At 43.3% G+C, this 21241-nt stretch overlaps 1 protein-coding gene across 1 annotated transcript; it reads right to left on the reverse strand.

The window, feature by feature from the left end:
* Window positions 1–5516: 5516 nt before the first annotated feature.
* Window positions 5517–9989, reverse strand: smfn (small fragment nuclease). Its single transcript, XM_080530338.1, has 7 exons — window positions 9730–9989; window positions 8707–8790; window positions 8548–8625; window positions 8195–8306; window positions 7367–7475; window positions 6587–6640; window positions 5517–6023 (listed from the first exon to the last, which is right to left on the reverse strand). The coding sequence occupies exons 1-7, from the start codon at window positions 9790–9792 to the stop codon at window positions 5897–5899; spliced, it is 627 nt and encodes a 208-aa protein (XP_080386464.1). The 5' UTR covers window positions 9793–9989; the 3' UTR covers window positions 5517–5896.
* Between the last annotated feature and the right edge of the window lie 11252 nt (window positions 9990–21241).

The raw sequence follows: 21241 nt of genomic DNA on the forward strand, positions 1-21241 counted from the left end.
CACCCAATCCACACTGGGTCGTTAATTCTCCCCGGGCGGTCGGTCGCACGCAGCCAGAGCCAGAGCCAGCATTTCGCTGAGCGTTGAAAAACCTGCTGACGCCACACTCCTTCCCGGGCCTCCGCCGGGGGGCATATGGGGAAGTTGACTCTCCTGATTCCCTCTATTACACCATGTGTGCCCCCCGATCCGTCCTCATAATCACCCCTCTTTGTCTGAGTAATCAAACCCCCTACGCAGGAGGACAGCCCCTGCTAACGGATCTCGGAGGGCAATCAGCTCTCTGTGGCATCAGAGCCCGGGGGGGTGCCAGGGCAGGGCCACCGTATGGCTGCTAGGGAGGTTTAGTATGCACAGAGGAGTACTCAGTGGGATATGTGGTGAAGAGCTCACCCAGTTTGGGTACTTTTGAGAGAGAGGGTTCCTATTCATCCATGTGAATGTGAGCTTTGAGAGGGCTCAGAGGAGGTGATGAGATACAGTTTGGGTAGGGGAAGGCACATAAGTGTGTGGGGAAAAATGCTGACACACTTTGTTGAGTGTTTCTGAGAGGCCCACAACAGATATTTTGTTGTGAATCCATTACATTGTATACACATGGTTTAAAGGCCCACTAAAGTGAAAATCATAATTTCCAGTGTTTTTGTTTCACAAACGTTGGTTTCATCAGATCAATTAGCATCCCCCACATCTGATGTAAAGATCAAACCCTGCCTACTGTTCCTCAGATGCTCTGTTTAGATGAGTGTGATTTAAAAGATGTTGTGTGTTCATCACCATGACCTCTTGTTATATTGGGGTTCTGGGTAGTACAAATCAATCAAATAAACCAATTATATCATTGATTTATGTTTTACCTCTCTCCCTCCGGCACTCTAAGGGCACACATTGTCAGTTCCTGGCAGGTAGCAGCTGAGACTAGATGGAACTGGCCGTTTAGAATGTTGTAGAATGCAGCAGGACAGTTCAGAATACAAAGAGTAGCGTACGTTATTTTGTGGTATCAGTGTGGTATTTGCAAGCTAGAAAAACAACCTGTTCGCTAACTTATATGTTAGTACAGTTGATAACAATTTGACAAAGCTAGCTTCCAAGTAACTCACCAAAAATGTACTAGCGCCCAACTGCAAACAGGAAGAAATGCTGCATAAATTCACATAACAGACACTGGGGCTGCTAATGAACTGGTAAACGTTACAGCCATCTTAATAACATTGAATCTAGGGACATGGTTCACAAGAAATGGTCAATCAAAAATGCAAGCAATTACGTCCAGTCAATCCTGTATTCTGCTGGCTTGAGAAATTGTGGTGATCAAGTAACCTACTTCTTGCTTTCTTTTGACCATGTTCATTGTAAACAATTCGGTAGTAACCTAACATTTACCCAGAAATGATTTGATATCCCTTTATAGTGGGATTGTAATTATGGTTCATGACATAATATGTCAATTGATTTCTTATCTAATTAGACCACAGTTTCAGGCCAACAAACTTCAGCAAATTAAGCTTGGGTGAGGGGAGTTGCGCCCCACTCTCTCCAATCAGGTCATTTCTTGATGATATTTCTGTCTGTCTGAAACCATTTTTAGCTTGCGAGTGCTAATTTTAGAACGAGTGATGATAAATGATTTAACAATCCTGTAGCATCTCTTTAATAGTGCTGAGTGTAGGGCAAATGAAAATATAACTGGGAGATTTCTGCTGTAGTGCTAGAAGGACATGCGTACTGTACTGTATGTAAGACCGGGTGATTCAGCAAAGTAGGCACCTTTTTCCAGCCTTCATTTGTAGCTCAGTGTGCCATTGCAGTAAAATGGTCACATAACCAGGCTCCCCCCCCCACCCCTCACTCAACTCCTCAAGGTTACGTGTGACAGCTCAGTCAAGGTACACAGAGGAGGAGGTTTTCACACCACAGCTGAGGGAGACACAGGAAGGCCCAGGGCACGTCTATTCATCTATTCAAAGATGTGTCTTCTCTTTGAAGTGAGGTCAGTCGTTTCGTTTTTTCTCTCCTCTCCCTGACCTGCCCTGTCAGATTAGCTCGAATGTGGAAGGCTGAGGGGATGTCACACGCTTACACTGCCTGCATGTCCATGAGGGGTGCTCCTCCATCGATTAGCACTTGAGAAAAGAGTACAGGCGCTACCTCTGTCCCGAGGCAGAGGCGGCTGAGATGAAGGGAGGGGATGAAGGGAGGGGATGAAGGGAGGGGATGAAGGCAGGGGATGAATCAGCACTGGAGTGGCAAAAGACATGCACAGACACGCATGACCCCCCTTTCTGCACACAACAAAACACGCACACACAAGCAGGCATGCATGCACGCACGCACGCACACACACAAACACAGACACAATCACCAACAAATCGCTCCCTTAAGGACTGATATGATGAGGGGTGCATGGGGGGGATTTGGGAGAGGGTCAGGTGTTTCCAATTTCAGTCCAGGTGAGGGTGATGTGTTTTTAAATACAGTCCAGGGGAGGTTCATGTAATCTGCAATTTATACAATTTCAATATGTTTCAATGCTTCAGAATTCAACACTGTGTATGCTCCCTATGCCAAACACAATGCATGGGATGAGCACTTTCCTAACTCACCATTGGTTTACTTCTCAGTCCATATACAGTATATATATATACACACAAAGAAACTAGGTAGATGTTGCTATTGTTTGTCTATTTTGTGTTTTGCTTGTAATGCACACTGTCAGCGTTGAGGCCATTTCAGTAGCACTCCATAAGAGAAGGAGAAGAAGATCATATCCTTAGTCTGGCGCATGAGGAGAGAGCATGACAGAGCAGAGGCACATTAGTGAATAAGAAATGTTTAATTAGATTTTTTTTCTTCATATTTTTCAACTCCAGTAGGGCTTTCAGTAAATAGGACTGACAGAAACAGAGATAAGCATTCTCAAACTAAATTATTTGCATTATATCTAAAAATGTTCTCTTATATATACGTATAATCAAAAATAACAACAAAACCGTTGATTATTCATAGCACGAGAGTATTCCACTTAAACTGTCTAATCTGTACCCACCCCACCCCACACACCCACTCAGCTTCGGCCTGTGCCAGTATGGCTGCCTGAGAGGCTTATACTGCATCTGTATGTATGACCCTGAGGCAGGCTGCAGTGTTCCTCCCCTGATCGATTTCCCGTCTGTCCTTGTCCTGTTTAAGAAGCCGAAGCCGCTATATGAGGAGGACAGCTGACTGCAGTGTGTGTGTGTATGTGTGTGTGTGTGTGGAGCCAGACACTTTGATGAAGATTGGCAAGGTAACCCTCACATCTCTCTCTCTCTCTCGCTCCCCCCCCCCCTTCCACCATCCCCACCCCCAGTCTTTTTCCTTCTCGTTTTTTTTTATTCTCACACACCAGCACGCTATCACTTTTATGTGTGTTTTAAAAAACGATTCTCCCTTCAAGGTCTTACAGCGGTCTTAAATCAGGCGTGATTTAACAGTGCCCCAGGTCGAGTCTCCATCACTATTCCTTCCCCTCTCTCTCTCTCTTTCTCCCCCAGAGGAGCTGACCTGCTGCTGAGGGCAGAGGGGTGTAAAAAGCCCTGGAGTTGCCCAGCTGCCTGGCACACCGAGGGAGGGAGGGAGCTAAGGACAGAGGAGCACTAAATAAGACACAGGCCATTAACCCAACACTGACCTCAGCACACCTAGCACCAGGACACACACACACACACACACACACACACGAGAGGTAATTTGGAAAATACATGGTTACATTTCGTACAGCTTGTGTAAACTACCTTGACCTCTTGTCAAGGTCCTTGAATATTTCAGTAATCAGTAGTTTTTTGTAATTAAAATCATGTAGTAGACTTTTACAAGCAAAATCCAACAAGATGTATAAAACAATGGTAAAACAATGGGGGGCGGGGTAGCCTACAGTAGTGGAGGCTGGTGACTTCCAGAATTGAGGAGGCCAATTTTTTTCCGCTTGCTCGCTTCACTCGCGATGGAATGTTCCCTGTTCTTATAGAAGAATATTAAATCGACTACATTAAAAATAAAACTGTTAAATAAATCCTAAATGTTGTCTACCTATTCGATGTATAAATCGCGCCAGAATCTCGCCGACTTCCGAGGTCATTTTAAGCAAAAGTATTTGGCCAAATGAGCTATTATCTTCAGGGATAATAGCCATGGGTGTTCTAGACGTGGCCTGCAAAGGACAAGTTGATAGGACACTCGTGGCGAGTGTTTCTTTGACTGAAGTGACTGGTGAATTCTCAAAATGGCTTCATGTGATTGGACGAACAAAATGTCAATCTTTCAGCCCTGGACTCAATGCATGGTGAGGCCAGGCCTCCTCTGCCCACCCATTTTCAGTGATTTGGCCAATCACATATTGCCATGAAAAAAATTGCATTACATTGACTTCTATGAGAAACCACTTTCCTGGGGGAGGCCTGGCCTCCCTCAATACAAACGTATAGGGATTCTGGCCTGTAGGTGCTTTACAATTGCAATATTGGGTTTTAGCCATGGAAAACTTCAGATTTATGAACAAAACGGAAATAATATTAATATATATACATGTTTTTTGTTAAATAAATAAATATAATTATTGCTTTTTTAAATCTCTCTCTCTTCTCTCAAATTATTGGGGAGGCCAGGCCTCCTCCACCTCTATGGAGGAGCCTCCACTGAGGATCTACTGAACAACCAAGATCTACTGAACAACAATCACTGAACAACCAGGATCTACTGAACAACAATCACTGAACAACCAGGATCTACTGAACAACCAGGTTACTACTAGAACATTCACAGCACAACATAGTTCCTCATCTTCCGTTGTTATATTTCCTTGTCCATTTTTTTTCTTTATATATTGTTTTAGGAAAAACTAAGAGCATGTACATACTAATGTCTGAAATTATTATTTGGTATGCAGCCATTTTAAATAAAGCCAGTCAATGGATATGTAGAAAGAACAAACTATGACCTTTCACAACCTCTAGTAATCTGATGGACAGAGAAGATACATCAGTCCTCTCTTCTCATTGACAGGAATTGAGATGACCTCAGATCTTGTGTGACCCTTAGGTCTGGGTCAAAACAAACTCCACTCATCAACTGTCAGTTTCGTGTTTACTGTGAGGCCATCATTGAAATTCACCAACATTGAATACCTCAATACTGTGACTCTTTCTCAATGGCTAGAAACGTTATACCTCACTCCCACTCCTCCGTCCTTGGCCCGTTTCCTACTCACAACCCATCCTAAGACTTAGGTACCTCCGCTTAAATATTCTCCCACAATGCTTCTTGAACAGGAAGTGAGTGAAGGACAAAAGAGAGAATGTGAGGAATTGAGTTTCTAACCATTGTGAAAGGGCCAATGACTGTGCTACTGTATCTCCTGTCTTTGTGTTGTACTGCCATCTAGTGGTGTGCTCCTCTCTCAACAGCTCACTGACTTCCGGTTGCAATTTTTGCCCTGAAAGAACCACAATGCTCAAGATGTTCCTCTGAATGACGGTTTATTGTCTTTAAGTAAGGCAAAACGACAAAACTCAACAAGGAAAATCCCAAAAAATGTTTCATTTTCACAGGTATAAAACAATGGAGGGGGGGGGGGGGGAGGACTGAATGCAGAAACCTTTTTCCAAACAATGAAATGCTCATATTACACATTTTAACCTGGAAGCCACTCTTTATTTAGCAGCTGAACACACACTGAAACAGGAACTAAAAACAGGCTTAGGTAAGGGTGGAACTTTGAAAAAAATGAATGCTGCTCTCTTTGGCTGACACACTCACACACTGAGGAATTCATGTTTACATCCAGCTGTGCATAGAACATTGAAGATTCCCATCCCCCTCGTAAAACCTAACCTCATCCAAACCCTGGAAGAGACTCTCACACACTCTTCATACTGTCTCCATTTTCTATTGTCTTGCGCGTCTTTTCCACTTTTTGTGCTTTGAAAACATTCGCTCTGTAGAACTGCAGTTCCTTGATGCTCTCCTGAATGTCGGTTAATGCTCTGGAGGAAAAAGAAACATCTTTATTTCAGGGATTCTGATTCTTATATATTGCATTACTTCTAACACTACTGTATCCCATACACTCTAAACTGACCCTTTATCATTAAACATACATCATGTGTTGTACATTGATCCTATGCTTCTAATGGACTGTGCACTCCTTACTTAATAATGCTCTAATTACATGATGAATATGACTGTATTGTACTTAAAGAGATGCTACAGGATTGGCACTAATTAACATCAAACCCTTGCTTTAGTGTTGACTGTGTGGTTCATATAATGTTAATCCATTTCTTATCTTATCAGACCACACAGTCCTCCGTTTAAGACCAACAAAATAAGCTTTTTCTCATGGGAGTGGGGAGGTGTGCCCTTCTCTGACCAATCAGGTCATTTCTTGACAATATTAGTCTATTTCAGGGACCCTTTTTGGCTCGTGAGCGCTCATTTTAGAACTAATGGCTGAAATGATACAGAAATCCTGTAGCATGTCCTTAACGCATGTACTAAGGTACTGTGCTAAAAGTTGCACAACTTTGCAAATACTTGTCAGACTTGCCTGTGGGAAGCTTTCTTATGTGGTGTGAGCTTGTACTCCTCTGGAAACCACCGTCTGAAAAAGGAGAAAACACAAATCAATCTCTTTCAAGACTCAATGAATTGTACACCTACTCTGCTATTGTGAAGCAAGGAAACCCAGAAATCACCAAAACTTATCAATACCTCATTGTTCCAACGGTCTAGGGTTATTCGACACTATCAGGATAATTCCTTAACAAATTGGGTCTGTTATATGCCAGTCGCTTAAATTGAAAAGGACCCGATGAATGCCTTGAGTAAATAGCACCACATTTCACCATAACAAAAATCAGCGAGACCTTTGAAATTAGGAAAGTACCTATTTAACAGTTGAAACCCGGCGAACAAAAAGCGAATAATGCTCCACGCAACACCGCTTGGGCCTGTAACTCCACTCCTATTTACTGCCTTATCCCCCCTCATTGTGAATGTGTCTCTGGGCACAATAGATTAAGATCCTGGCTAAGAGAGAGAGTGAGAGTGTAGTTTGGAAAATAGTCAAATACTATTCCTAAAAAGACAGATACCATCACACCTGGACCTGATAGGGCATTTGGTTTAAATTCCAAAACCGTGGGAAAAATCACTACAGGTAAGCAGCTAAAGGGTGAGAACGTTGTCAGTGATACCCGATAAGAGGAATACAACACCTAGGCTGCTTCATTTCCACACTTTGACTGGGCAATGTCAACACACACACACGCACGCACGCACGGACACACACGGACGGACACGGACACGGACACGCACACGCACACACCTGCAGAGCTCCTTGATGGTGCTGACGTCGATGATCCTATAGTGGAGGTGGTGCATGAACTGAGGCATGTACTTGTCCAGGAACTTCTTGTCAGCGTGCACTGAGTTACCTGGAGAGAGAAACACCAGCCAGGGCTGCATCAACATCCAATCATCCATCACTTGCTGAGTCTACCATCCTTCCTCCAAAATAGAAGTCAAACATCCTTTATTTCCCAGGCTGTCAGTGACAAAAGCCTAGATGCGTGTCATGGAGACTGTGAACATTAATTGAACAGAATGACAAAACATGATAATGGTAATTGGAAAAAGGCTTAGACTGGTGTCATGGTGAGGTTTATGACAGTGCAGTGTTCTCATAAGAGAACTCATAAGAGGGCCAGCTGCACCACCATGTAAACATTCCATAGCAACTTAAATATTTAGCAATGAAATAGTGAATATCTCTGTCACCCTTGTTAAAAGCGTAAGCGAAAGCATAGTGTGTAAATTCAGCACTTAAGCAGTACTTTTAGCGTATCTTCACATGAATAAACACAAGTCCGTTTTGATAATGCAATCCAGTGCCAACTTGTTAAGATATCCTGGGGTGAACCGACACATACAATGTTTGGTGTCCTGCTAGGTCGCAGCGCCACTCACCTGTCTGGACAAGGAGCCACTCACCTGTCTGGACACAGAGTCACTCACCTGTCTGGACAAGGAGTCACTCACCTGTCTGGACAAGGAGTCACTCACCTGTCTGGACAAGGAGTCACTCACCTGTCTGGACACAGAGTCACTCACCTGTCTGGACACAGAGTCACTCACCTTCCAGGGGGTCACTCACCTGCGAGGGGGCAATGTCCCGGTGGGGTGTGCTGTCTGATGAAGGACAGGAACTCATACTCCGCCTGCTGCAGGCTGATCTTACTGTCCTTGACAGCCTGCGTCAACCCTGACTGGGAAGAAAGAGCTGGGCCGTGAGTGCTGGAGTCTTAAGAGGATTTGGGGTAGCAGCAGAGCTTAATATTATCAGTGAAATGATCTTGTGTTTTATCTTAGTTGCAGGGGTTAACAGAGTACTAGGGTACTAGGGGTTAACAGAGTACTAGGGCCGTGTTGCTTTCAAGGTTGGCCCGGAAGCTCAGATCCCCTTGCACTCAGGCACTGAACATAAACGCTTCTCAACACACTCCTTACCTTGCCATGATGCTCTGTACACCAGTCTGACATTCCGTCCAGCAGTTCATCGCATTGGTTGATTATCAAATTGGGACCCTGTCAACAGATTTCAAACATTATTCTCCATAACGCAAAGAGCAGAACACAGCCAACCGAGAAGTCTGCGGATTACAGTACCTCGGCCAAAACATTTAGTTCTGAGTCAGTTATGAGGCACGCCATCTCAATGATCTGGTCCTTGTCAATATCAAGGCCTGTCATCTGGAAAATAGAGAAGAGAAAGAGATTCAGCACTTTGAAGACATTCTCATCTAAACCACACAGCAGCAGCATAGCAAAAGCAGCATCATTCTGCTCTGGTCTCATTCAGGTTAAAATACCCCCCCAAAAAAGATAGAAGCACACATTTTTCTGCATTGCAAGCAAGATAATTTTGAGGTACTAAGGAAAGATAATCAGACAATGAAAAAGAATGATTGCTGATGCTGACTTAGTTGGTTTATCCTCCCGTGTCGTATTATATGATACGAACCTATTAAACCTGTCAACTATATCTCATTAATATGACATAATATGACACGTGAGGATTCTCAATGATGTCAGTGTTGAGGAGACTGTATCATAGCAGTTACATAGACATTAAGGTTAGTCATACAAACATAATGTCATACCTACAGACATTTGCTCTGACATTAACCATGAACTGAAGAGCTCAATGGGACGATATTAGATTCATGTTGGTGGAATTTTGGGAGTAGGCTACATTTCTCAGGCTGGAATGGTTGAAATCCCCTCCAAGAATAAATAAGCTCCATTCATGTTAGCTCATACTAACAGCAGAATGGAGTTCTTTCATTGCTAGCTTAGCATTAGCATCCGGAAGGATATACTAGGCTGCAGTAACAATCATTAGGCAAGATAGCATGCGTGGGAGTGGTGATCGTAGATAGCGAGCTAGCACCTGCTTTCAATACCCCTAGCTGGCTATCAACCTATCTAGTAAGACTGCACTCGAGTCTAGCATTATGTTATGGCAACTAGAGGAAACTACACAGCTAGCCTCAACTTGTGGGCAAAGATTTGCAGGATAGGTAGGTAGCTAGCAAACTACCGTTAATTAGCTACTGCATTGCATGTGTCGCTTGTCTTGAATGGGCATGTCTAGTCAAATCTGGTTCTGATCACTGTTAGCTACTGTACCTCGAGATCCACCCACACCATTCTCTGGGTCATGCCCGCGTCTGACCGCGATGAAGATGACATTGTCTTGTTGAAGAAGTAATGACAAGGACGTCCAGTTAGACCTTTCCTCTGCACAGGGTTGTTTGTCTGATAACGGGATATTCGACCGAGTGAAAGACTTCGAGGTTTGCCGGGTCGGAGTGAAAGCGCCAACTCCACTGCTCTGCTAAGAAGTTTCAGAGTGCTGAAAGTCCACGCAGATGTCGGCGTGCAGACCGGCATCCTGGACCCACTTCCGATCTGACTGTCGTAAAAACTCTGCGTCATCGACAACTCATGCAATAATTTAATTAATTAATAAAATAATAATAATGATGGGCTCATGATCATGGTACATATTTAGAAAAACGTGTTGGTGTCCAACAACTCCACTGATTAAAACTGCACTATGTATTTTCTATCAAATAACTATACACACATTATCATTTTTGAAGCATTCACCAGGGGGAGGGGGTTTCAGCACCATGGTCAGCGTTACAAGCTACATCTCATTTCCCCAATAGCATCCTTACCCCAAAACATCACACCCAGGTGGTGAAGTAAGCGGTGCAGGTTTATGAGCAATCAAAAAATGCAATAGAAGATGTGTGTGTTTGGTTACATAGGCTACATAATATAATAACAATATAATAACAACAACAACAATAATATAATATATAATGAATATACTATTATGTCATCATTTAATAAGCATAATCATATCATGTATGATAGAATAGTTTCTTTCTTTCTTCAAATCTCAGGGGAAGGACTAAGTTGGCTTTCACTGTTCAATCTGAAATGATATGAGATGATAGGCTATTAGATGTAGTATATACATTTGATGGTGATCATTCACCTCAATATCACCAGATATAAAAGTGTGAAGTCATTTACACAGGCCACTCTGGGCCACCTTGAGTACTGCTGGTTTTAGTCATCATGGCTGTGTAGTAGGGACTGTAGAGAGGGTGGGCTGGGATGTCTTAGGACACACACACACACACACGCACATGTCACCTATAGAAGCGCCTGCACCGCTTATAAATAAATAAAAGATAACACAGCTAGCTTGCTTTTAACTGGGGGTTTGTAGTGTTAAAGCTCTGTTTTGGTTTACTGACAAGGGGCTGTCAGTGAGCCTCTGTGTTGCTGTCCCAGCATGTGTCAGCATGAGATGTGACAGACAGCATCTTCTTATCAGTTTCTTACTGTGTGCAGACAACAATATGGCAGCACAGATGCAAGTAAAAGGCTATATCATTTTATCTATAGCCTCTTTTCACAGGCGAAGTGTGAAGCTTGTGTGTGTGAGCACTCTGAATATGTCTCAGAGAGACTGCTGTAGCAGCTGTGCAAATTGTCTTGAGTTTACTCGTTCAAATCCTCAATTTCCTCACCTCCTAGACAGATTGGGGGGGGGGGGAACACGGAAACAAATACATGATCCTGAAATCTGGTTTCTAATTGAGTAAACTTTCCTGACAGTCATTTGCATTAATACTGATGACACAGTTGTCATCCATGCTGTTTTGAATGGACTCCGGGGCTCAAAGGCTTAATGAACGGACATAATCATGATGTACGAGTCAATATAGGATACCAGTTGAACTCAGGACCACCTCCAGCCCAAGTCTACAGTGATACTGGCGTCGTGTGACAGTTCCAATGTTCTTCCACTCATCCTGGCCACGAAGGGACATCACTGAGACAGGAAATTGCACTAGTGCCCTGGGCGAGCTGACAGTATGACAGGCCAGGGACACCAGAGAGGCTTCTGTCTACAGAGGTCACGCATGCCTCAGAACCTCTGACCACTGTGGGAGGGTTACTTCTGAAAAGGATGTTGTGATTTCCACTCATTTTTGTGTCTACTTCTTTTCACTTGTCCTCAAAATGTCATCGCAATATATTATTTTTGACACAAGTCTTGACTGCTTGATAGTCCGATTTATTACCACAGGGAAAGAGAAAGAGAAATGCATAGTGGGGGGAAAAAGCAGCTCTCAATCCAAACTTGATGTAGAGTTTACATTGGATCAGAGCAATTTCAATCTTTACCTTTACCTTCCACTTCTGTATTGTTAAGCTTTTAGGTGGAATGAAAAACAGAGAAAGAAAAGGAAAAGTGTGAGTTCAGCAGACATTAGTTCTACAGGGTTAGCATATAGGAGCTTACTGAGTTCTGAGTCGGACAGGATACCGTATCTCACAAATGCTCATGCAACACTCATGCAACAGACAGACAGACGGCCATTGCCATCTCATCTTTGATGATGCGTGTGATGTGACAGCACAGGTTGAGCAAAGTAATGCTTGAGTCCTATGTAGCATTTATGGCCTACTAAATGGATTAAAGATGACTACTGAATAATGCAGAGGTCATTTAACATGCAAGGCTGTGCAGGTGCCACGTCGGCTGCTTCAGGGCTTGCTTGGCTGGAGCTCAGTGAAGGTCTTTCTCAGACAGGTCACCATCTTTTTTTTTTATGCACAATGAAACAATAAGTCGGTTTTTTTCCACCTTTAAATTGATATGTACAATGTGTATGTAGTTCTCAGAGAATAATAAGGCAGAAAAACCGTCCTGCTATAATCCCCTTTCTATCAATGTTTTACACTGTTACATCCACATTTGTTTCGTCTGAATACTGAAACATTTGTCATTCTGGAGAGGAGGTTCTGTACCAAGTCCACACCAGGAGTATATGATTTCTATCTGTCACTGTGCTCGGAATGCAAGTTAACGATCAAGGTAGCGATCCAGAGAACATTCTGGAAAGGTGCGAAAAATGGCATAGTCCTGCATGTTGCCTCACTATCCTCACTTTGTCTTCTGTCTCCTCTTCTTGCAGACATTCCAAAGCAACTCATTTTATGACAGAACCCCACACTCTAAAGACTTCTTGTCTGCATTACATTTTGAAAGGTCACTTTACTAAGCTGTAATCCACTTCAGCATCACAGTGTGTTACCATGACAACTAAATGCAAAAGTGTATTCGGCTACATAGTAACAAAGTGACCTTTGAATACAATAAAGCAGACAAAATCTCTGTCCCCCTATGTGTCTGTGTGAGGTAGGTTGAGCCAGGGAGGCTGACACAACACTATCACGCTAAAAGATGATGGGACAGAACATCCCTTTAAGATGGAGATCTTGTTTCCAGAGGTGCAGACAGGAGGTTCCCACTCAAGCCTTTGGATGGTGCCAGAGCCTTGCTAATACCTCACTCACATTCACTCTTCTCTTCTCACTATTGAGTTGGAAAGAAATATCACATTATTAGAACATTTTCTCAGCGGCCTCTCATAGTAGGTTAAATGATTGCAGCCACAGTGATTTTGTATACATCACCACAACCCCCAAGGATTGTGCAGATGCAAGACCATTGACCATTATACAAATTGATGTGATGAATAATAATTAATTTTGTTTTGCCTGACTCCGTAGAGAAAAGGGAATTATATTACATTGGTTATACATAAATACTCCATAAAGCAGTGAAACATTGAGTTTTCTATTGCTACTTCCACTCATCCTATGATTTACTCCAGGACTAAAGGAAAATAAACACTTGATTGTGACACAGCACAAAAGTAATTTCTCGTGCGGCATTTCGTCAAGAAGACGTTCATTTGGTACCTACTTTGCTTTTTTGACCCTGACGATAGAAAATTGCCTCCGCTGTTACGACGATTTACCGCAAGTAAGACGAGGCATGACATCGGAAGAGGCAAACATCAGGGACAAACAAAAGGAGATGCAAAGCAATCAGGCATGCCTGGCAGCTTTGTTACCGTCAGAGGTGTTGTACGGTGCATTTGATACGCTTTGTTCAGCATTAGTCATGCACATCAGAGAGAGTGGTGGAACGGCGGTCTCACATTCTGAAGACACAGATCTCTCTCTCAGCTACAATCAGAGGCTGACGACATTGCTGCTCTCCCATAGCTCCAAGAAGGAAACCTGGGCCTTCACGCTACGCCTGCAGACAGGTCTTCTGGTCACTGTATCCCATGTTTCACTTGACTGTCTGTCTCTGTATCAGTAGATGGAGTACCTCTATATGCAGGTATGTGTACTTTGGCCCTTAGGCCTCTATCAAATGCATGTCTCATGTTGGGTATGGCAATGAGAATACCTGTCTATCTTACCAGTTGTCAGGCAACACATATCGCTTCAGTGTGAGAGCATGCTTTCAATTTACACAGATCACTGCCCAGGGGTCTGCTAAAAAGTAATAACCCAAGTCCTCGGAAAAGCACTGAGGGGTGAAATTGTGAAAAAGATTCACCTCTACTACTTGCAATGCACGTCTACCATACTGTTGATACCACAATTACTAGCAAAATAAACTGTCAGTGTTGTAAAAACAATATGACAACTAGAGTGTTGTCTACCTTCTTCTTAATACCATGAAATGAATCAATAACAGTAATTACCTGTGACTATGTTTGCAGATGGTCCACAATGCCGAAGAAAGCATAGAACACAAACAGAGAAACGGTTTCCAGGCAGGAACTTTTGTTAACCCAACCATTTGAAATACCTGCACTGTATTGTGTGGAAGTGGAAATCCCATTAAAAATATTATTAGCTACCATACACAGAACCAGCTGTGTCCACCTAAGGGTGGTTTCCCTGACACAGAGTAAGGCTACTCTGGACTGTTAAGCATTTGAACTTTGTTGTTAGTCCTGGGCTTGATATGGTTCTGTGAAACAACCTCTTAAATTAAAGGTCCTATATGTGACAGAGTCTGATCACTTGGTCCATATGTCGGCAACCAATCAAAATGTTTGGACTTTTCTTTTGAAACACGGAACTACGTTTCAACGTTGTTGAGAGTCACAACAGAAACTCGCTAGTCAAGCCAAAATAATAGTATTTATTATATATTAAATATTATATATACATTTCAAAGACGGCAGTTCATAAGAAAAAGGTCAAGAAGCAGACATTGGGGACAACAAAGCTACAGACGGGCAGAGGGTGAAAACGACTCTCCACTGACCGGGATGACCGCCAACTCATTCGAATGTCACTCAACAACCGTAGGATGACATCAAGTGACCAACCAAGAGAATGGCAAACGGCACCTGGGGCGAAGTGCACGGCGAGGATAGTTCGAAACAGGATCCTAGGGGCAGGTCTGAAGTCGTGCAAATCTAGAAAAAGGCCTTCATCAATGAGAAGCAAAGAACAGCCAGGCTGAGGTTTGCAAAAGACCATAGGGGTTGGACCGTAGAGGACTGGAGTAAGTTAATCTTCTCTGATTTTCAGCTTTGCCCAACACCTGGTCATCTAATGGTTAGATGGAGACCTGGGGAGGCCGACAAGCCACAGTGTCTCACACCCACTATGAAATTTGGTGGAGGATCGGTGATGATCTGGGAGTGCTTCAGAAAGGCTGGAATCGGGCATATTTGTCTTTGTGAAGGACGTATGACTCAACCCACGATGGCAAGGTTGTCTTGGGAGAAAACTTGCTTCCTTCTGCTGACAATGTTCCACAACTCTGAGGATTGTTTTTTCCCCCAGCAGGACAACGCTCCATGCCACACAGCCAGGTCAATCAAGGTGTGGATGGAGGACCACCAGATCAAGTCATGGCCAGCCCAATCTCAAGACCTGAACCCCATTGAAAACCTCTGGAATGTGATCAAAGATTGTTTTGCTTCGACACAAACTTCCAGCACGATATTGGTCAGTCTGTAGTTTTGCTTTCCCACCATCGAGGTAGCAAGTAATTTATCGGCATATAATTGTTGTTTTCCTATTGGCCTATGTCTTTCCCTTCAGCAGGCAAAAAGTACTAGAGAATTGTTTCGCAATAGCAGCCATTCTAAAGACTTGTCAAGGTAAATGCGCAACAATGTATTGGCTGAGGTCTAGTACACAGTTGAACGTATAGGCTATAAGGTTGCTATTAGAAATAAATAACAAGAGGGCTGAAAAAACATTATGTTTTTATAACACTTCCAGGCATCGTGGAGAACACACTTCGGTAAGCAACCTCTTTTCAAAGTAATTATGCAGGTGGTAAAGTTGTAGTGCTAGCTATGGGGAGGGGTGGTCTCAGCCCACCCAAACGTGTGTCTTGCCACCCGATCCAAAGTTAAGACATTCTTTTTGGAATTGTTGATATTCTTTCATGTTTAATGTATTTACTGTAGGTGTAAAATAATATGTTTATCGATGTACTGCTGCCCATCGCTATCAAGTTAGCACAGATTGGTCGTTTGTTTCCTTTGTTCTGCTCTTACAAATACTTAATGAGTAAACTGGATTAGCTAGCTAGGTACCGTTAGCTGTCTTGTCCAGCCAGTATCTGTCTCATTTCATGTTGTGCAAATAAATAGGCGTTCCTCTGGCCTCTCTTCTTGAGCACTACAGGGCTACTACAGGGCACTAATTAACCTCAGGAGAGGCATGCTAGAATGCCTTTAAATTAAAATCTGAGTAGCATTTTCAGCAAAAAACGTTTGTGTTTTGGGGACCCCAGAGACATATATTAACTTGTTGAAAAAGGGCATAATATGACTCCTTCAACAGTTTTACACGTATCAGCATTAAGATTAAACAGGCACTTCAACAGGCACTTCAACTCATATTCATTATCACCTGCACCATATTACCACTGATGACATGAGGGCCGTCATTTTCTTAGGACAGTTTCTTCTTATCTTTTTGACTACAGAATGTAGAATATTGCCAGTGTTGTTTTGGTTGGGCCACTCAGAAAATTGGTGGAGTGCTCCTTTAATCCATGTGTAGGGCTACAAGTGTAGCGTTGTTAATGAATCGAGCCCCTCCAGAGATAAATCCAATCCCTCACTCCCACGTGGGGTAACCAAGCCCCTGAGGGTGGGCCCACCGTGAGTGAATATGTAACCGACAAGTCAATAAGGATGGAGGCGGTGGAGCGGGGAGTGTGCTCTTTTCCCCTTACTCTTGTTGGCTGCAGCCTAATAAAGCATGTCGAGTAATTAGCAATTCTAGGAGCAGCAGTGGCCGTCCATCCAATACCAACCTCTCTCCTCCTGAACCCCACCACTACTAGAGGATGAATGTTCTTCCTGTTTCTACCCAAGACCACCAGGGGGCAGTTGTTCACTTTTCTAACCTGCCACAGGGAACACACAATGTCTGTGTGTGTGTTCCCAGAACACTCTCTCTCACTCTCTACTCTTTTCTTTTGGCCGGAATTCAAACAGGCATAATGAAAAAAAAAGTGATGAAACAGAGAGTAACCAAAGCATTTACTGGGGAACAGTCCTTATACCCACTGGATAAGATAGGCCAAAAGGTTTCGTCATAAATTGTAGTCCTTGAACTTACTTCCGGTCCAAGCCAAAAATCTAAATACATTTTTCCCATCTGGATTTTTTTCAAATAGATATAAGCGCTGTGTAACATGTAGGCTTAATGATTTTTGTGCGTTTTAGCTCTGATTAAATAATGTTTGAGTCATGTAACCGTTTCTCAATGATTTTGTCTGACAAAAGTTCAAAATGTATGCATTGATTTAGAGACTATTAATGATGACTAATAAAACGTTATAACGGACAAGAAAACGTATAAGAAACTTTAGGCCTACATGTTACACAACGCTTATATTACCTGTTTGTTCAACCGGTAATTTCAACGATATAGACTATTCTAACGACATGCTCCAGAGCTCTTTTGACATTCTTTGTGGTTGCGATGTTCATCTTTTGTCAATAATAGAACTGGATTTGCAATGCATAAAGCCAAGTTCATATTCATCGTTCTTCTCTCTGTTGTTGAGCTCATGATTATTGTTTTGTCTCCTCCAGTCTTATTTTTTTCTGTCTTTGTTCAGTTCAAACCCCACTTACCTTCTGTCAAACAGATGCAGTAGGCATGACTTTTCTTTCGAAAAATGTGAAAACATTTCCCCATTGTTGAAAATCAATGACACCTTGCTAGTCAACTAACACAGCTTGTTTTGTGAGCCTGCTAACAATGTAAAGTAGTGTTATAGTTAACTAGGTAGCAGTGGGGATTACTCACCAAATCCATTGCCTTGCAGCATTTTGGCTTGACTAGCTTGTGTTGTGATTCTCAACAACGTTGAAACGTAGTTTCGTATTTCAAAAGAAAGGTCTGAACATTTTGATTGGTTGCCGACATGCGGACCAGATCGATCAGACTGTGTGACATATATACTACATTTCAGCGTTGGGGAAGATATGCTAATGTCTACTGTAACTAGATTAACAATTACTTTACAAGGTAGGAAGTCTAGTTTGTCAAGCTAAAGCTACTTTGAAAAAGTAGTCCACTACATTGAAACTGCTTAATTCAACACACAACAGACAGTTACTGATGGTCCAAAACTCTGCTGCACGCCTCCTCTCAAACACCCGCTCCCGTGACCACATCACTCCTGTCCTCCACTCTCTCCACTGGCTCCCCATTAAAGAACGTATACAATTCAAAGTCCTCATCCTCACATACAAAGCCCTCCATAGCCTGGCCCCCCCTTACCTGACTGACCTCCTTCTCCCCCACCGCCCTACCCGTACCCTCCGATCCTCATCCATTGTTCCCCTCACTGTCCCACCCTCAAAACTCAAAGGCTTCGGTCACCGTGCCTTTTCACGAGCTGCACCCCGCCTCTGGAACTCTCTCCCTCAACCACTCAGAGACTCACCCTCACTCCTCACTTTTAAATCCCACCTCAAAACCTACCTGTTCTCCCATGCCTACAGCCTCCCCTACCCCTAGCCATCTCCCCGACGCCGGCCGCGTCCTAACGATTCCCACATTGGTTAGGCGCAGTTGGGCGCTCCGCCACGCCCCCAGCGGGCTCGACGCACGCGCAGCGGGCTCGACTCCCAGCGGGCTCGCCCCCAGCGGGCTCGACTGCGAAACGGCATACATTTTGCCGGACTGCATACATTTTCACGCACTGCGTGGCTATTTTAAACATTACCGCCACCCCGGACACGCATACAACCTCCCCTACCCCTAACCACCCCCCCTCCCTACCACCCCCCCCCTCCCCGTTCGCTGATTCTGTGTTCCATGTGTCCATGTTGCTTGCTGTTTTTGTGTTTTCCGTATCTCCTGTATTGTCAGCGTCTTTGAGCCTCGGAAAAGCGCTATATAAATGTAATGAATTATTATTATTATTATTACTGAAAGATTACCAGTCCAGTTGTTTTATTTATGTTTTCTTTTGGAAGTGAGTAGTGACGACAGCTTACTGCACTGAATGAATGAATGAATGAATGAATGAATGAATGGACTTTATTGTCATTGCTACAGTACAGGTACCAAACAACGAAATTTAGGAGGGGTGGCTCCCCTGGTGTTAGGAAAGAAAAAAAAAAAACTTTTAGAAAAAGAATAAAATCACAAGAAGGTAAGGAGCTGGTTTACATAAATAAAGGCTATGTACACAATCCACTGTACTATACTGCACAGATAGTCAACTAGGGTTGTCATATTGCACAAAAGTATTTTTTCACGTTATTTAAAGTGTCACAGTTTGCAGGCTTGAAATGTACATGTTTGTGCCTCAGCACTAGCTGCCATACAATCCGTCCAGACTGTCCTGGGCCCAGAACTTAGGCCTTTGCTGTGTTCAGGGCCTTGACGGCCCTGTGGTAGAAGCAGTTCTTCAGTCTGTTTGTCTTAGCGGCCGGGGTCCTGTACCTCCTTTTCGAGGGCAGCCTGATAAAGTGTACGTGCCCAGGGTGGGTCGGGTCCCTGGAGATCTTGGAGGCCTTCCTGAGACAGCGTGTGTTGTACAGCTCTTCCAGAGAGGGGAGGGGGGCGCCGGTGATCTTCTGTGCTGTTCTCACGACATTACATCGCAAAACATAAATTAACTACTGGACTTAAGTTAACTACTAGGATTTGAATGTAGTTTAACTACTACCACAGTACTGCAAAATGCATTTTAACTCATAGTTGAAGTATATGTAGTGGAACCACTCTCCAACATTGCTAAACAGATTTATCTTTCTTGTGGCCACAGGCAAGATTAATTTCTGCTGAATCAGAAGGCATAGACATCCCTAAACCAATGATAAACATCTCTACAACACATTGTCATGGATCCTCAACATGTTCTCATACACTGCTCTGTGGAATGTACAATAGTTTAGCTGATGCAACATGGTGAATTATTTAATCATGCCTCAGTGTCTATTCATTTCCATACAATCATTGAGATGAGTGGAGAAATAGAGACTTCCTTAATGTGCCTAGTAAACAGTTCCTTGGTGCTTTTAATGGCCAATTAGAGGCGGTGAGCCTAGAGAGTCTATAGACCATATTATGGGCTATGGTTGCTGAACACCACAGCGATAAGACCATGGTTGCATCTCAATTGTCTTAAGTGGCTTCTTTTCCTCATCTTCTCCTCCTCCTCCTCCTCCTCCTCACACTGATCTAAGAGACAAATGATATCTGAAAGCAGCCTGGTGGATGGTCATATGGATTTTCCCCTTACACCTGTCCAGATGATCAACATCAGTAGGCTAGGAGGAGACAAGGAGACGAAACCCCTCTAGTCTAGACCAAAGAGAAACTGACAATAGTTCCGCCTCTGCTACATAGTGGCCAGCGACTGTAGGGGACACACAGTCCCCCATGTCAGGTCTTATATGTCCAGTTGTGCCCTGCCGCTGTTCCTGTTGCCCTGTTGTGCTAATGCCTGTCTGACCCCTGATCCCACCGCTGCCACCATTACTGAGGAGCTGCCCGGATCAGAACGCTGAACCTGGGATGACGCATGCAGGTCAGGCTACTCCTCGGGTAAGGGACCAACAGCATGCATGGCTTGTGTAAATGATGTGTCAGATACACTGTACTGTACATACTGTACCTTTGTGTAACCGGCAACCGGCAGAGGTCTACAAAAGGAAGTATCTTGCTAGGTGGTAGGTTGACTTGGTGAGCAACCTGAATGTTGTGAGTACAAGTCAGCGTTGAGGCAATTACAAATTAGACAAAAAGTGATTATAGTGTTTTTGTTTGTTAATTCTTGTTTCTAATGCAATTCTAATGTTTGCTAATACCTTCCTCTGACAACTTACCCTTACCATAACACTCAAAGTTAATACCTAACCCTAATCCTATACCCATAACCACTCAAATTAGTCATCCTATCATTCAAAACAACTGAGGTAGAATGACAGATAATTGCCTGGCCAGAAACGACAAAACCACAACTCTATTTTTAACAGATTCCTTAGATTACTTTTTCCTGCTATGACTAGTGGATAGTTGATTCACTTATTTAGTCAAATATATTGATTGCAAGTCGCTTTGGAATAAGGCATCTGCTAAATGCAAAAAATGTAAATGTAACATTATCCAAGGCAAAACACAATCAATGGGATCTGGAGCACAGTAAGTACTAAGCTAGTCCACCATGTCCACTTCTGCTCCCTATACTAAGTCGAAGTACTACGTAGTGTGTAGTGTGAACATGCACATATTACTTGAG

This window comes from Nansenia antarctica (genome assembly GCF_963989245.1).
Source record: "Nansenia antarctica genome assembly, chromosome: 4".
NCBI lineage: Eukaryota > Metazoa > Chordata > Actinopteri > Argentiniformes > Microstomatidae > Nansenia > Nansenia antarctica.

Excerpts from the sequence above, each read along its gene's own strand:
- smfn (XM_080530338.1), bottom strand. The coding sequence starts at position 9,792 with ATGTCATCTTCATCGCGGTCAGACGCGGGCATGACCCAGAGAATGGTG. Across the intron at positions 8,626-8,706 it reads AACTAAATGTTTTGGCCGAG|GGTCCCAATTTGATAATCAA; the intron begins GTACTGTAATCC and ends ATCTGTTGACAG. Across the intron at positions 6,641-7,366 it reads ACCATCAAGGAGCTCTGCAG|ACGGTGGTTTCCAGAGGAGT; the intron begins GTGTGTGCGTGT and ends CTCCTTTTTCAG.